The following is an 18,899-nucleotide window of genomic DNA, read 5'->3' as shown; positions in this document are numbered from 1 at the left end:
TACTTATGTTAAAAGGTAGTATTGCATGAATTTTTTTCTCATTTATTTCAATATTAATCGTGTTTAACCACTCATTAAGCGAGTGCGCTATTCCATAATAATGTAAAATATTTGGCCTAAATTGATATAATTGTTGGAAATTTTGAAATGACATAACTTTGCCCTGGTCATCTAACAAATCTTGTACTGTCCAAATTCCCGCATTTGCCCAGTTTTTATAGTAGACTCTTGAACCACCAATTTTAAAATTTTCTACCTCCCATAAAGAATACGATAGAATTTCATCAATACATCTTGGTTTTCTAATTTGATTAAGGGTTTTCCAAGCATCAAAAACCTCTTGCCAAAATTTATTTGTTGACCTTTTAATAGGCCCAATATAACTTATTTCAATAAAATTTATTTGCTCCACAATAGAGACTAATTTCACCCACTTTGAGTTCGAATTATACAGACGTCTTACCCATGTAAGTTTTAGTCCCTGTATAAAAGCTTTTAAATTTAGCATTTTAAAACCACCCTTATAATAATCTTGACATAAAAGATCTCGCTTGATCTTATCTGGTTTATTATCCCAGATAAAAGCATACATTTTATTTGTTAAATTACGTAACATATTCTCATCTGGACTAGGGATAGATAGAAACAGATGATTTAATTTAGCTATGACCAAAGTTTTTAAAATGGTAATCTTTCCAAAGGGGGTGAGATACTGTTTTGACCATTTTTTCAAAGTGTTGTCTATATTATCTAAAACTGGCCTATAATTTAAATTAATCATTCTATCTAGGTCGACTGAAAACGTAATTCCAAGCAACTTAAATGTACTGGAGCCCCATTTCAATCCCCACTTTACACAAATTTGATCCTGACTATGTTTTTTGCTACCTATCCAAATAACACTTGTTTTTTCTATATTAATCTTAAGTCCCGAGATTTCAGCATACAATTAGAGAACACGAAGAGATGCATCGAGCGATTCTGGCGAGCCATCTAATATCAATGATGTATCATCCGCATATTGAGAAAGTACAAATTCTGTATCATCTATAGTAATACCCTTTATCTCCCTACTATTTCTTACCAAAATGCCTAATATTTCTGCACATAGCAAGAAAATATAAGGGGATAAAGGATCTCCCTGTCTACAGCCTCTCTCTATAGTGAAGAATTCTGACAAACAACAGTTTTGTGTCACCGCAGCTGTTATATTGTTATAGAAGGTTTTAACCCAGGATATAACGGATTCACCAAAATTAAAATATCTTAATGTATCATAAAGAAATGACCACGATATGGAATCGAATGCCTTCTCAAAATCAATCAGCAAGAGAATTCCTGGAATATTATTTTCTTCAGTAAAATGTAAAATATCATATATTAAACGACAATTTTCGCCTATATATCTACCTGGAACAAAACCAGTTTGATCCGAACTTATTAATTTTGACAAAACAGATTTTATTCTCTCTGCTATACAGCTTGATGCCAATTTATATGTAGAATTTAGTAGAGTAATAGGTCTCCAATTTTTAAGAAATTGTTTTGGTTTACCATCTTTTGGAATACATGTAATCACTCCCTGCCTCTGGGTGACAGACATTTGGCCCTTCCCATATCCAAAATTTATAGATCTAAGGACAAATTTACCAATATCAATCCAAAAAAATTTGAAAAATTCTGCAGTGAAACCATCAGACCCCGGACTTTTGTTATTTTTCATCCTTTTTAATGCTGCAGTTAATTCAGAAAAAATAATATTTCCCTCCAATAACTGCTTTTCATCCTCGCTAAGCTTCGGTATCTCGTCATAACAAAAGTCCCATGTTAAATCAACCTTTTTCAAACAATCTTGTTTTCTATAAAGTTTTTCATAAAACACCTTTGTCTGATTTAAGATTTCTTTTTGTTCTTCCACTATAACACCATTTTCTAAAGTCAGTTTTTGAATAGTCTTATTTATATAATTTCTAGTCTCTAGATTTAAAAAAAAATTGGTAGGTTTTTCTCCTTCTTCAATCCACTGACTTCTTGACCTAACATATTGTCCCTGAACCTTCTTTTGTCTATAAATTTTAAGTTCTGCTTTTTTCTGATCAATCTCTTCCAGATTTTCTACTGTTAGAGCATTTTCTTCTAATTGTTTTAATTTTGAAATAATTTCATTTTCAATTTTTATACCCGCCTTTTTTTTATAAGAGGCATATGAAATAGTTTTACCGCGTATTTCTGTGAGTAAAGTTTCTAAAAATAACTGGTCATCAACAGTAAATTCAATTTCAGAGTTGTCAATATTTTGTAAATTTTCATCTCTATATATCTTGACAGCATATTGTTCTTTTACTATACTTATGAGGTTTTTTATCTCTTTAACATAGTCAGTATCATGAAGAAGGGAATTATTAAACTTCAAAAGGCCTCTGCCTTTTATAAATTCATTATTCTTGAAAGAAAAGACCACAGGTGAATGATCAGACCTGTAACTATTATCAATTTTAACATCGCTAACAAAGTGAAAAATATTATCAGAAATCAGAAAAAAATCTAAACGAGATTGTTTAAAGGGTTTTTTTTTCCTCCAAGTAAATCTTTTCAAATTGGGGTATAATTCTCTAAATGGATCAACTAGATTAAAGTCTTCCATTAGCTGTAATACTTTTTCTCTAGACTTTGGGTTGTTGATATTAACATAATTATGGGTGTCAAGATTAAAACTTTGAATGAGGTTAAAATCACCACAAAGAATACAAGATTGGTTATCAAATTCCTCAATAATGTCTGCCACCTTTTGATAAAAGCAAGGAGTGTCTACATTTGGCCCATAAATATTTACTAAGGTAATTCTTTGTTCTTCAATTGTAATGTCCAATCCAAGAAGATTTCCCCCCTCATCTTTTTTAACTTTGTGAATTTGAAGATCAAAGTTTTCATTAAAAAAGATGGCCACACCTCTCTGATTGGATGTAAATGAATTGAAAAGGCATTCTCCCTTCCACTGATTTTTAATGTTTAATTCATCTTGTTCTGTAAAATGTGTGTCCTGAAGACAGTATATATTAAAATTCTTTGACTTTAAATAGTTCAAAACATCTCTCCGTTTCTCCTTTGTATAAAGACCTTGACAATTATAAGAAATTATTTTAAGAATATCACCCTTCATGCATGCATTTAGCTTTATCAATATTTATAACTCTAATGATGAGTGAGTATACATAAATATACCATGAAATTTGTGAAATCAAGGGACTTTTAAAATTCTTTTCCTTTAAAACTGTATAGTTTTTCCAGATCTGTGAAACCTTAAGACATATTTGTAATTTACAATAAATACATATATATGAAAGCATAAAATACAATAGCAAGACAGAGTCCAACATTAAAATCAAATACTAAATCTGCACTCTGAGACATTCACTGTTGTTGTATAGGATATTCACTCTAAATGGTCTAAGGGAGATAACTCAGAAGAAATTTTATTAAATACATTGGATTCAGATGGAAATTTAATTTGAGCAAACCCAACAGTGAATATCTGTATAGTTCATGTTATGTACATATAGTCATATTTTGAAAGATTATTTCATTCCTAAAATTTCATATTACATTTAATTTCCTTACTGTCATTCTTTCCAACACACAAAGACACTTTTCCATTATATGTGGTTATGGCAAAAAAGAAAAGATCACACAAGAAGCACAAGTATACAAATGTCCATTGTTCTGCCTTCAAATCTGATCCAGTCAGATTTGTCAATATTTTTATCATAAGATGTTGTCTGTCTAACGCGTTCATTCTTTTTGAAAACAGTTTTAGTTAAATGAACTATATATAATCGAAATAAGCCTATTATGTACAATATTTCAAGACTGTCAGAGTTGTTCAAATGACTACATGTAGATATTGGAATTTCTATGTTTGTCCTTTGTATCTATGTATTAAAACTCCCATGTCAAATATACAGATTTATATGATCCTATGTCTATTTACAAGGCAGAGATGTTTTATACTCATTATATCTCTGATACATTTGTACAATTAAAGATCAATATTCTTTATGAGATGTAACTTTTAATATATAAGATTTATCTAAATGTTAATATTTCTTGTTTAAAAGAACAGTGCGTAGTTGAGAGACGATTTCAAAAAATTAAGAACTCTGGCTGACTTCAAATGTAGTATCACTATATATATGTTACAGTAAATAGTTGAAATTAGGAATTACATGTAATTACTAAAATTTAGGAATTACATGTAATTCCCGATACACTTAGTAAATACAAGTAATTCCTAAAACTGCCCAGTTATTACAAGTAATTACTAATTTTTAAATGATTTTTTACACCTATTTACTAACTGTTAAAACACTGTTGTAATATGGTCAGCTGATCAAAAGTTGTGGTAATACCTACTAGAAGATCAGTGAATACTCTTCGAAAGTGATCAACCTAAAGTGTTGTTTTTGATATTGGTGCATAAGCTACGAAATATATAGCAAATTAAACATGATTTTTGTGTTGTAAAGTCATTAATTATAATGATATTAGAATTCACTTTTAGCAGGCAATCTCACTGGTTCTATTTTGTTAAATATGCTGAGAAACATGGTTCATTGGTTGATGACTTGTGCACTTGTAAGTTAATAATTGGACCTCTTTGAATGTAAATTAATGTTAACTTGGAAAAAAACTAAGATCAACTATAAGTAATATACGATAAAAGTATTATTTTACAAACTTTACTTCAAGATATTATCTTATGATCATAAACAAGCTTCTGTCCAAGTTTGGTGGAAACCCAGTCATAGTGAAAAGTTAATGTTAAATGGCATGAAAACTACAAACAAGTTCAATATAACATGTATAATAAAATGCGGAAAAAAAGGATTTCATTTTACATGATTAATTTACCTCTTAATATTTGTCTTATGATCATAAACAAGCTTCTTTTCAAGTTAGGTAGAAATCCAGGATAATTTAAGAAAGTTATCAAAATTTAGCCGCTGATGACGGAACATAGGTTGGTTCGCTGTGTTTCGCGTTTTTGCGATAAGAGTCGCATGCATGCTCGACAAAATGAAAATAATGTCAACAAAAGGGGTGAAATTTTAAGGTGACTTATTCAATCCACAAAAAGATTAGATTCATCACAAATGTCCGACAGAAGAAGTCATTGTTGTCGCTTTGACACTTTCCTCAATTTTATAGTTAATAGATATAGGAAGATGTGGTATGAATGCAAATGAGAAAACTCTCAATTCAAGTAACATATTTTTTTTTTTAAAGTAAACCATTGTATGTCAAGGTATGGCCTTCAATACTTAGCCTTGACTCACACCGAACAGCAAGCTATAAAAGCCTCCCAAAAATACTAGTGTAAAACCATTCAATTGGGAAAAAGAACAGTGCCCCTATATAAAAACGAGAAACTAGGAAAACTGATGAACTATTTAGAAAAAGGAATTTGACTTTTGTCATTGGGCAACTTGAAAAGCAAAATTAATATAAACAATAGGCTCTCAAGATGCTGAATCGCTCACCTGATTTTTTTAACTCAATTTATTCATCAATCATGATTTATATTTTTGAGTTATAATGTATATCAGTGTTTGCTTTAAATTGCTTTTCTTTTGTCATATATGCCACAAAATGAATATATAAGTTATGTAGAAAATCATCAGATATAAACAAAATTTGAACTTGATCTGCAATTTGTCAACTTAATACCAATACTGAAATCAATATTTAAAAGCATAAGGGGTAAGTGTGGAGTTAATTTTCAAAGTTCAAGGACCACAACTCTGCACAAAATCATCAGCCTGAAACAAAACTCCAACTTCATCTATAACTTGTCTGGATAAAACTTTTTACCAATTTTCAAATCAATATCACTTCAAGCTTCCCACAAATGTCTTTCTAAATTTTGGATTGATATCTATGTCTTGCATGCTGATTTTTATGGAGTTTCAAAACGTATTAAACCACCATTTTCCAGTTTCGATTCACAAACTCTAAAGAGTATGCACTTTTGATGTGCCTTATATTCCTTAATCCTTAAGTATGAGCCCTAAAAATCCCTATCCCTTTACTTTCTGGTTTGGTATCTTGAATTATGTCTTTAATTTTAAAACAAACAAATCAAGTCAGTAAATAGCTGTAAAAATGACAAAAATAATCAGTAAATACCAGTAATCACTGAATCAACTAGTAAATACATGTAATTACTAAATTGGCTAGTGATTACAGGTATTTACTGAAATGTTTAGTAATTACGTGTAATTCCTAATTTCACCTATTTACTGTAACATATATATGTAGCAATACTTTTGTATCACAGTGTAAATCAAAATAATGCATGATCAATATATCTTAAAAACTAACAAAACTATCTAACAATCGAACACAGACTGCACATCCTGAGTGTGTGTATGCTTATCATATTAATGAGTTAGTTTCAGCAAAGATTGTGCAAAGCTTACTACAGTAAGGTCATTTCATTATAATGTACATGTACCATCAACACAAACAAGGAAAGATAATTTTTAAACAAGTGTCTCATTCTTAATTTGAAATAAGCATCACTTTAAAAGTGGTCTGTACTTTACATATTCTAACTTCAACTCATTTGTGTCAGTCTGCATTTGATTAAATAAAGTAAAGCATATAGCAACCATAGCATTAAGCACATTATAGCAGTTTAGAATAAAACTAAATAACCAGCAAGAGCAAAATTATAAATAACTATATAAGCAGCAGAAAATAAACATATACATGAATAACAAAGGCAAAAATTTCAACACAGCAAGTTAGAAAATGAGTATATATATAAAGCAGAATTAGCATGTACATTTATATGTGTCTGCCAATATATCGCAGGCAATCAGACAAGAAAGCATAGAGAGCAAGCAAAACTAAAGTAATAAAAAGCAAAAAATAAATAAACAAAAAAAAAAACAAAAATAAAATATTTGCATAAATAGATAATAAAGCTGATATGAAATTCCCAGTTCTATACTTACAATTTGGTATCAATTTAATAATGGTTTCTGTGAAAATATGATAAAGAAAACGGTTATACATGTATTTAAACAATAGATGAAAAAGCAAATTGATCCAATTCTGTTTGGTATTCATTTAGCTAAATTACTGTAATTTTTTTTTTCTCAGAGTAAGTGTATAGTTTGATATTAAGAATTATCTTATAAGTTATATGTAATAAAACAGATATCTACATCTGCCAATAAAGTTCTGTAGTTTCTCACAAATACAAAAATGTAGGTCACAACAACCTATATATATAACTATGGCCATGGCTTATTGTTGTACAAGTACAATTTTGTATATATATATATATATACATGTTGTTTGCTCTATGGTCGGGTGGTTGTCGCTTTGACATATTCACCATTTCCTTTCTCAATTTTATTTAAACAAAAATAAGAAAGTGTATATTGTTATGTATTGCTTATCATTCTCTTGCACTCCATGGTTCTCCTCTATTTTTCCGGGTTTCAAGTGTCATATGTGCCCCGACATCTCGAATACGTGTTTGCAATTTTTCTTTTTTGCGTATTTTGTAGGCTACGTGAGACAGAAGGAATCTTTCCTCTTTCATGGATACCGGTAGATCATCTAAAATACGAATTTGACTACCTTTCAAATTGTGGGCACTGGACATAATGAGTTGTTTATCTCCATAGTGGATAAATCGAATGATAATTGGTTTGGGTCCACTACCCCTTGTTGGTACACGGTGAGCATTAGCAATCGGAATGGCATTTGCTTTTCTCTGTTCAATTTTTAGATTTTCGCTAAACAACTGACGAGCAACAGAATAGATATTCTCGTCTGCCTTACTATCATCAATACCATAAATCATAACATTATATTTTCTTTCATGCTTTTCAAGCAATGTTACCTGATCCTTCAATTCATTCATCTGGGTTTGAAGCTCATATTTTTGTTTTTGTAATTTTTCACCTTCAATTGCTTGTATTTGCAGATCCATACCTGCAACACCCTGTTCCAACTCTGTGAAGTCTCGTCTTAAAGTGGTTATTTCTAATTGTGATTCATCGTATTTTGTTTTCAATACATGCACGTCAGTTTTCACTTCATTGATCATACCTGTTAAATTATGTTCAACTTTTTGAAGTTGCTGTGAAAAGTCACTTACTTTTTTATCAACTCCCATTATGAGGCTTTTGAGCTCTTTAAATTCACCTGATGCCATATTAATATTAATATGTAATATGTAATTTGAATATTCTTGAAATTATAAGAAGAGTTGCTATATTAGTCTGCTTACATTCAAATATTTTCACACACTTGAAACTACATGTAAACAGTTGCTGCTACATGTATATTGTTCATCTATGTATGACACCTGAGTATAGTCGTAGATATATGGGTCGTTTCTCAAAGTTATGTGAATACTAGGCTATATAAAATTCATATCAAGTGGTCAAGAAAGTCGAGCGTAAATAACAAAAACACTTTCAATAGTCATGATAATGTACATGTAACATTGACATCGTAGCGATTTGGAATATCATTGAAAATCGTAAATTATGTCGTTTTTATACTATATTGTTTTTATACGCACTGCATTAACTGCACATAAACATATCTAACACATACATAGTGCCTCTGCCCCTCTCAACAGTATAAATGCCTCAAAAACTAACTCTTATAAAAATATCATGGGCGCATCCATTACAGGGGCGATAATCTTTTGTTGTTTTTGTTGGTTTCTTTTTTTTTCTTTCTTTCTTTCTTTTTGTTTTTTGGTTATTTTTTCTTCTTTTCATAATTTTGAATTCAAAATAATCTACAGACATACTTAAAATATATATCTTATATATCTTTAAATTTTACTACTTTAACTACCCACATTATATATTTTTCATAACCTGTGCATTTGTTATATTAGATAATTATGTTTGAAATTTTTAATGGTAAACTTCATTTTTGGATATTACTGATACGGTATATAATTTTTTCAAGTATGGAAAATTGTATGTAAATACTAACAAAAACTAACAGCTGTATAAATATGCTATTTACTAATGTTAACGAGGCCGGGATAAGGTACAGGTACTTGATGTTTTTAAACTAACAAATGTACAGATTTCAATAAAATATGATAAATTAAAAAAAAAAAAAAGTTTGCCTCAACTAAATGTGTTGAAATGTTTATTACCACAAAACTCGGATCAAGTTCAAATTTGGGTAGCGTCACTTTAACAGTTCTTGAGTTATGACCCTTTATTACATGAAATGATAGCGGGTGCATCATCTGTGTCGTATGGAAACATTCCCTATTTATTTTCCAAATATATCCCTTTGTTGACAGTTAATGAATGTGTGTTTTTAATTAACATAATTTGTATTTACAGGCTGATTTACTGTGTATGACAGATGGATGTGATGCTTCCTACCCCATGAGTAAGTTACATTAATTATTAGAATATAGTATTTGATATATAACTCAACAAAAGCTAGTTTACATTTGTCTTCGACTTTTTTTAATCATCAATCTTTCTCTTTTTTCGTATTTCTCATACTCACCGGCTGACTGACTTCATGGTAAAGTCAAATCGCTATCAAAATCGTAAAAAAGGGAGACAACTTGAATTTTACAAGTTTCACAGGTAACAAAAATGGCAGCTACAAGGAAAATAAAAAAAGGACGTTTAAATGAAATAAATACAACGGCAAGTTTGAGCATCTTTGGATTTAACATTAAAAACTATTAAAGAGAGAAACAGAGCGTCTGTTTGAGTTATCATTTTATGATGATTTTCATCCTTAATAAATCACTCAGCTGATTTGTTTTCTTTTTCTTTTTAATTTATTACGAGACGATCAATTTTACTATTCAGTAGGTCAAGGGTGAGAATGAACTGAAGATTTTTAACATTCTTTCATCAAAATATGAAATTTAAAAGGTAGAAAGACAGCTAATGACTAAGTTGACTGCAAATTTACAACAAATGGCCAGCTTAATTCATAATTGTGACCAATTTGTTAATTTGGGCTCATAAATAAGGGAGATATCTTTTATAACAAAATGATAAAAATTAGCTCTTTATCAACTGATTAAAATGTGATTGATGAATATTTGTATAAGTATATATAGGCTTATATTCTGTCAGTAGATTCTCAACTTACAGCTGACACGATGTCCTGGGCAGTCAAAATTATTTTAAATTATGACGTGATGATACTCAAAAAATTGCCCAGTCATTAAAAAGTCATGACATAAACTGGGAGTCATATTTTTCTTACTTAAACAGATGCACATGGTATTAATGCATGATAATATTACTAGGTAAACAACAGACTTAATTTCAATTTGACAGCATAAAAGGTTGAATGAATAAATAACCACTAAATTGTCTAAACCTTTTTATTAAGAATTTCCAATTCATACATTTAATATATTATAATCATATAAAACACAGTCATGTATAAATAACCAATTTTATTTTACATTTATTTCTAAATGCACTAGAATGGTATATTTTGACAAGGATATTCAAATGGCTATTTGTAATTCTTCTCATATTAAAAAGATCATATAGGATTAAATGCTTTTTTAAGGTGGTACCTAACACTTTAACTAAAATTAATTTGTCTCGTTTAATTTTCTTAAAATTTTGACAAAGTATTTACTTTGACCCTTTTACAATAATGTAAAAATTTCAAAAAATTTGAACCAACCGTTTTATCAGAAAAATTACACTGGTTATATAGCTGTTTGACAAACACTGATTTTGATCATTGAGAAGCTTAATATTCCTTTTACAACACAACGTAATTAAAACGTTTAGCTGACTTTACAGAGTTATCTCCCTGTAGTGTTAGGTACCACCTTAAAGGAATTTATTGGTGTATAAACACGATTAATTCACTCACAATCACTTTAAGGATATGTTTGCGAGTGACTTGGTCCAGTTTATACGCCAATAAATTCCTTCAAAATGGCTTTTAATTCTTATTATTCTTTAAAATAAGGTATAAGGAATTTAATTTCCCCGCTCCAAACCTTTATCACAGGTAAATTGTTGAATTGGCCTGGTGCATGAATTTATTTTCTGGTTATGGCAACAAAAAATGTACTGTATCAGTATGAAAATAGCAATCTGATAAAAAAAATAAAAAAAAAAAATGTCTTATAATCATTCGAATGAATTTATTTGTTAACATTTTAACGATGAACACACAGAAATTTTTTTATTTCAAAGTTGCTGTCATCTCGTCCACAATGGTTACAAAAAGTAGTTCCGTCAATGTCGTCTATCGAAAAACAAATGTCAAGAACCACTACTGGAAGACCTCTCAACCAATTATATCAACATGATCCCTAATATGCAAATCATATAAGAATTATTTTGAAATAGACCTTCTGTTTTAATGATAATTCTACCATAGACAAAATATATGGTGTCAGATTGCAGGTAAATATTGAACCAATGAATATATTTCTCTAATTCTTACTCGATTTATTCCTTTCATGACCTTATTGTATATATGTAGGTCAATTACAGAAAGCTCTTTCCAGTAACATTCTGTCCAAATATGAAGATAGAGTCCAGGAAGAAAATATCAACTTGGCAGATTTAACAGATCTAGTCAGGTAACATAGAAAATATCAACTTGGCAGATTTAACAGATCTAGTCAGGTAACATAGAAAATATCAACTTGGCAGATTTAACAGATCTAATCAGGTAACATAGAAAATATCAACTTGGCAGATTTAACAGATCTAGTCAGGTAACATAGAAAATATCAACTTAGCAGATTTAACAGATCTAGTCAGGTAACATAGAAAATATCAACTTGGCAGATTTAGCAGATCTAGTCAGGTAACATAGAAAATATCAACTTGGTAGATTTAACAGATCTAGTCAGGTAACATAGAAAATATCAACTTGGCAGATTTAGCAGATCTAGTCAGGTAACATAGAAAATATCAACATAGCAGATTTACCAGATCTAGTCTGGTAACATAGAAAATATCAACTTAGCAGATTTAACAGATCTAGTCAGGTAACATAGAAAATATCAACTTGGCAGATTGAACAGATCTAGTCGGGTAACATAGAACATATCAACTTGGCAGATTTAACAGATCTAGTCAGGTAACATAGAAAATATCAACTTAGCAGATTTAACAGATTTAGTCAGGTAACATAGAAAATATCAACTTGGCAGATTTAACAGATCTAGTCAGGTAACATAGAAAATATCAACTTAGCAGATTTAACAGATCTAGTCAGGTAACATAGAAAATGTCAACTTGGCAGATTTAACAGATCTAGTCAGGTAACATAGAAAATATCAACTTGGCAGATTTAGCAGATCTAGTCAGGTAACATAGAAAATATATAGTTTAGTCAGGTAACATAGAACATATCAACTTGGCAGATTTAACAGATCTAGTCAGGTAACATAGAAAATATCAACTATGCAGATTTAACAGATCTAGTCAAGTAACATAGAAAATATCAACTTGGTAGATTTAGCAGATCTAGTCAGGTAACATAGAACATATCAACTTGGCAGATTTAACAGATCTAGTCAGGTAACATAGAAAATATCAACTTGGCAGATTTAGCAGATCTAGTCAGGTAACATAGAAAATATCAACTTGGCAGATTTAACAGATCTAGTCAGGTAACATAGAAAATATCAAGTTTAGTCAGGTAACATAGAAAATATCAACTAGGCAGATTTAGCAGATCTAGTCAGGAAACATAGAAAATATCAACTTGGCAGATTTAACAGATCTAGTCAGGTAACATAGAAAATATCAACTTGGCAGATTTAGCAGATCTAGTCAGGTAACATAGAAAATATCAACTTAGCAGATTTAACAGATCTAGTCAGGTAACATAGAAAATATCAACTTGGCAGATTTAACAGATTTAGTCAGGTAACATAGAAAATATCAACTTAGCAGATTTAACCGATCTACTCAGGTAACATAGAAAATATCAACTTAGCAGATTTAACAGATCTAGTCAGGTAACATAGAAAATATCAACTTGGCAGATTTAGCAGATCTCGTCAGGTAACATATTTAGTCAGGTAACATAGAAAATATCAAGTTTAGTCAGGTAACATAGAAAATATCAACTTAGCAGATTTAACAGATCTAGTCAGGTAACATAGAAAATATCAGCTTGGCAGATTTAACAGATCTAGTCAGGTAACATAGAAAATATCAACTTGGCAGATTTAACAGATCTAGTCAGGTAACATAGAAAATATCAACTTGGCAGATTTAGCAGATCTAGTCAGGTAACATAGAAAATATCAACTTGGCAGATTTAACAGATTTAGTCAGGTAACATAGAAAATATCAACTTGGCAGATTTAACAGATCTAGTCAGGTAACATAGAAAATATCAACTTGGCAGATTTAGCAGATCTAGTCAGGTAACATAGAAAATATCAACTTGGCAGATTTAGCAGATCTAGTCAGGTAACATATTTAGTCAGGTAACATAGAAAATATCAAGTTTAGTCAGGTAACATAGAAAATATCAAGTTTAGTCAGGTAACATAGAAAATATCAACTTAGCAGATTTAACAGATCTAGTCAGGTAACATAGAAAATATCAGCTTGGCAGATTTAACAGATCTAGTCAGGTAACATAGAAAATATCAACTTGGCAGATTTAACAGATCTAGTCAGGTAACATAGAAAATATCAACTTGGCAGATTTAGCAGATCTAGTCAGGTAACATAGAAAATATCAACTTGGCAGATTTAACAGATTTAGTCAGGTAACATAGAAAATATCAACTTGGCAGATTTAACAGATCTAGTCAGGTAACATAGAAAATATCAAGTTTAGTCAGGTAACATAGAAAATATCAACTTGGCAGATTTAGCAGATCTAGTCAGGAAACATAGAAAATATCAACTTGGCAGATTTAACAGATCTAGTCAGGTAACATAGAAAAATATCAACTTGGCAGATTTAGCAGATCTAGTCAGGTAACATAGAAAATATCAACTTAGCAGATTTAACAGATCTAGTCAGGTAACATAGAAAATATCAACTTGGCAGATTTAACAGATTTAGTCAGGTGACATAGAAAATATCAACTTAGCAGATTTAACCGATCTACTCAGGTAACATAGAAAATATCAACTTAGCAGATTTAACAGATCTAGTCAGGTAACATAGAAAATATCAACTTAGCAGATTTAACAGATCTAGTCGGGTAACATAGAAAATATCAACTTGGCAGATTTAGCAGATCTAGTCAGGTAACATAGAAAATATCAAGTTTAGTCACGTAACATAGAAAATATCAAGTTTAGTCAGGTAACATAGAAAATATCAACTTAGCAGATTTAACAGATCTAGTCAGGTAACATAGAAAATATCAGCTTGGCAGATTTAACAGATATAGTCAGGTAACATAGAAAATATCAACTTGGCAGATTTAACAGATCTAGTCAGGTAACATAGAAAATATCAACTTGGCAGATTTAGCAGATCTAGTCAGGTAACATAGAAAATATCAACTTGGCAGATTTAACAGATTTAGTCAGGTAACATAGAAAATATCAACTTGGCAGATTTAACAGATCTAGTCAGGTAACATAGAAAATATCAACTTGGCAGATTTAGCAGATCTAGTCAGGTAACATAGAAAATATCAACTTGGCAGATTTAACAGATTTAGTCAGGTAACATAGAAAATATCAACTTGGCAGATTTAGCAGATCTAGTCAGGTAACATAGAAAATATCAACTTGGCAGATTTAACAGATTTAGTCAGGTAACATAGAAAATATCAACTTGGCAGATTTAGCAGATCTAGTCAGGTAACATAGAAAATGTCAACTTGGTGATTTAACAGATCTAGTCAGGTAACATAGAAAATATCAACTTAGCAGATTTAGCAGATCTAGTCAGGTAACATAGAAAATATCAACTTGGCAGATTTAGCAGATCTAGTCAGGTAACATAGAAAATATCAACTTGGCAGATTTAACAGATCTAGTCAGGTAACATAGAAAATATCAACTTAGCAGAATTAACAGATCTAGTCAGGTAACATAGAAAATATCAACTTGGCAGATTTAGCAGATCTAGTCAGGTAACATAGAAAATATATAGGTTAGTCAGGTAACATAGAAAATATCAACTTAGCAGATTTAACAGATCTAGTCAGGTATCATAGAAAATATCAGCTTGGCAGAATTAACAGATCTAGTCAGGTAACATAGAAAATATCAACTTGGCAGATTTAACAGATCTAGTCAGGTAACATAGAAAATATCAACTTGGCAGATTTAACAGATCTAGTCAGGTAACATAGAAAATATCAACTTAGCAGATTTAACAGATCTAGTCAGGTAACATAGAAAATATCAACTTGGCAGATTTAACAGATCTAGTCAGGCAAACATAGAAAATATCAAGTTGAGTGAGGTAACATAGAAAATATCAACTTAGCAGATTTAACAAATTACGTCAGGTAACATAGAAAATATTAACTTGGCAGATTTAACAGATCTAGTCAGGTAACATAGAAAATATCAACTTGGCAGATTTAGCAGATCTAGTCAGGTAACATAGAAAATATCAACTTAGCAGATTTAACAGATCTAGTCTGGTAACATAGAAAATATCAACTTAGCAGATTTAACAGATCTAGTCAGGTAACATAGAAAATATCAGCTTGGCAGATTTAACAGATCTAGTCAGGTAACATAGAAAATATCAACTTGGCAGATTTAACAGATCTAGTCAGGTAACATAGAAAATATCAACTTAGCAGATTTAGCAGATCTAGTCAGGTAACATAGAAAATATCAACTTGGCAGATTTAACAGATTTAGTCAGGTAACATAGAAAATATCAACTTGGCAGATTTAACAGATCTAGTCAGGTAACATAGAAAATATCAACTTGGCAGATTTAGCAGATCTAGTCAGGTAACATAGAAAATATCAACTTGGCAGATTTAGCAGATCTAGTCAGGTAACATATTTAGTCAGGTAACATAGAAAATATCAAGTTTAGTCAGGTAACATAGAAAATATCAAGTTTAGTCAGGTAACATAGAAAATATCAACTTAGCAGATTTAACAGATCTAGTCAGGTAACATAGAAAATATCAGCTTGGCAGATTTAACAGATCTAGTCAGGTAACATAGAAAATATCAACTTGGCAGATTTAACAGATCTAGTCAGGTAACATAGAAAATATCAACTTGGCAGATTTAGCAGATCTAGTCAGGTAACATAGAAAATATCAACTTGGCAGATTTAACAGATTTAGTCAGGTAACATAGAAAATATCAACTTGGCAGATTTAACAGATCTAGTCAGGTAACATAGAAAATATCAAGTTTAGTCAGGTAACATAGAAAATATCAACTTGGCAGATTTAGCAGATCTAGTCAGGAAACATAGAAAATATCAACTTGGCAGATTTAACAGATCTAGTCAGGTAACATAGAAAAATATCAACTTGGCAGATTTAGCAGATCTAGTCAGGTAACATAGAAAATATCAACTTAGCAGATTTAACAGATCTAGTCAGGTAACATAGAAAATATCAACTTGGCAGATTTAACAGATTTAGTCAGGTAACATAGAAAATATCAACTTAGCAGATTTAACCGATCTACTCAGGTAACATAGAAAATATCAACTTAGCAGATTTAACAGATCTAGTCAGGTAACATAGAAAATATCAACTTGGCAGATTTAACAGATCTAGTCGGGTAACATAGAAAATATCAACTTGGCAGATTTAGCAGATCTAGTCAGGTAACATAGAAAATATCAAGTTTAGTCAGGTAACATAGAAAATATCAAGTTTAGTCAGGTAACATAGAAAATATCAACTTAGCAGATTTAACAGATCTAGTCAGGTAACATAGAAAATATCAGCTTGGCAGATTTAACAGATATAGTCAGGTAACATAGAAAATATCAACTTGGCAGATTTAACAGATCTAGTCAGGTAACATAGAAAATATCAACTTGGCAGATTTAGCAGATCTAGTCAGGTAACATAGAAAATATCAACTTGGCAGATTTAACAGATTTAGTCAGGTAACATAGAAAATATCGACTTGGCAGATTTAACAGATCTAGTCAGGTAACATAGAAAATATCAACTTGGCAGATTTAGCAGATCTAGTCAGGTAACATAGAAAATATCAACTTGGCAGATTTAACAGATTTAGTCAGGTAACATAGAAAATATCAACTTGGCAGATTTAGCAGATCTAGTCAGGTAACATAGAAAATATCAACTTGGCAGATTTAACAGATTTAGTCAGGTAACATAGAAAATATCAACTTGGCAGATTTAGCAGATCTAGTCAGGTAACATAGAAAATGTCAACTTGGTGATTTAACAGATCTAGTCAGGTAACATAGAAAATATCAACTTAGCAGATTTAGCAGATCTAGTCAGGTAACATAGAAAATATCAACTTGGCAGATTTAGCAGATCTAGTCAGGTAACATAGAAAATATCAACTTGGCAGATTTAACAGATCTAGTCAGGTAACATAGAAAATATCAACTTAGCAGAATTAACAGATCTAGTCAGGTAACATAGAAAATATCAACTTGGCAGATTTAGCAGATCTAGTCAGGTAACATAGAAAATATATAGGTTAGTCAGGTAACATAGAAAATATCAACTTAGCAGATTTAACAGATCTAGTCAGGTATCATAGAAAATATCAGCTTGGCAGATTTAACAGATCTAGTCAGGTAACATAGAAAATATCAACTTGGCAGATTTAACAGATCTAGTCAGGTAACATAGAAAATATCAACTTGGCAGATTTAACAGATCTAGTCAGGTAACATAGAAAATATCAACTTAGCAGATTTAACAGATCTAGTCAGGTAACATAGAAAATATCAACTTGGCAGATTTAACAGATCTAGTCAGGCAAACATAGAAAATATCAAGTTGAGTGAGGTAACATAGAAAATATCAACTTAGCAGATTTAACAAATTACGTCAGGTAACATAGAAAATATTAACTTGGCAGATTTAACAGATCTAGTCAGGTAACATAGAAAATATCAACTTGGCAGATTTAGCAGATCTAGTCAGGTAACATAGAAAATATCAACTTAGCAGATTTAACAGATCTAGTCTGGTAACATAGAAAATATCAACTTAGCAGATTTAACAGATCTAGTCAGGTAACATAGAAAATATCAACTTAGCAGATTTAACAGATCTAGTCAGGTAACATAGAAAATATCAACTTGGCAGATTTAGCAGATTTAGTCAGGTAACATAGAAAATATCAACTTGGCAGATTTAACAGATTTAGTCAGGTAACATAGAAAATATCAACTTGGCAGATTTAGCAGATCTAGTCAGGTAACATAGAAAATATCAACTTGGCAGATTTAACAGATCTAGTCAGGTAACATAGAAAATATCAACTTGACAGATTTAGCAGATCTAGTCAGGTAACATAGAAAATATCAAGTTTAGTGAGGTAACATACAAAATTCTTGATTCTGATTGGTCAAGGGTCTTTATTTCTTCTCAGAATCTTCAAATCTTTCAAAGTGTTTAGAATTGATGATTTTGAAAAAAATAAATAATTTTGTTCTTTAAACTGGGTGGCTACAGTCACGACAGTGGCAGATCAGTTTCTGTTCTACTACTTCTTCTACCGGATAATGGCCACAAGCAACAAATTAAATAATTTGCCATAAGTTTGATGCGCATACGGACGACTCCCCCCAACCCCACAGGGCCGTAACTACATTGAGGCAAATGAGGAAAATGCCTCATGTTAGAAATTAAAAAAAGGAAAAAAAAAAACTGAAACAAAAGATTGTCTTAATATCAAATTGTTTTCACGGAAAGTGTCTAG

General features: G+C 30.8%; 1 protein-coding gene across 1 annotated transcript in view; it reads left to right on the top strand.

Moving 5' to 3' along the window:
- Positions 1–18,899, top strand: part of LOC139487465 (protein PF3D7_1417600-like) — a 98,103-nt gene that overhangs the window by 37,605 nt on the left and 41,599 nt on the right. Inside the window, exons 11-12 of the mRNA XM_071272277.1 lie at positions 9,396–9,444; positions 11,539–11,638. Coding sequence (XP_071128378.1) covers positions 9,396–9,444; positions 11,539–11,638 — 149 coding nt within the window. The remainder of the gene's footprint in view (positions 1–9,395; positions 9,445–11,538; positions 11,639–18,899) is intronic.

Source organism: Mytilus edulis, chromosome 9 (assembly GCF_963676685.1).
Source record: "Mytilus edulis chromosome 9, xbMytEdul2.2, whole genome shotgun sequence".
In the NCBI taxonomy this organism is placed as follows: Eukaryota; Metazoa; Mollusca; class Bivalvia; order Mytilida; family Mytilidae; genus Mytilus; species Mytilus edulis.
Note: the sequence above shows the minus strand (reverse complement) of the source record. Positions and strands in the feature narration are given on the sequence as shown.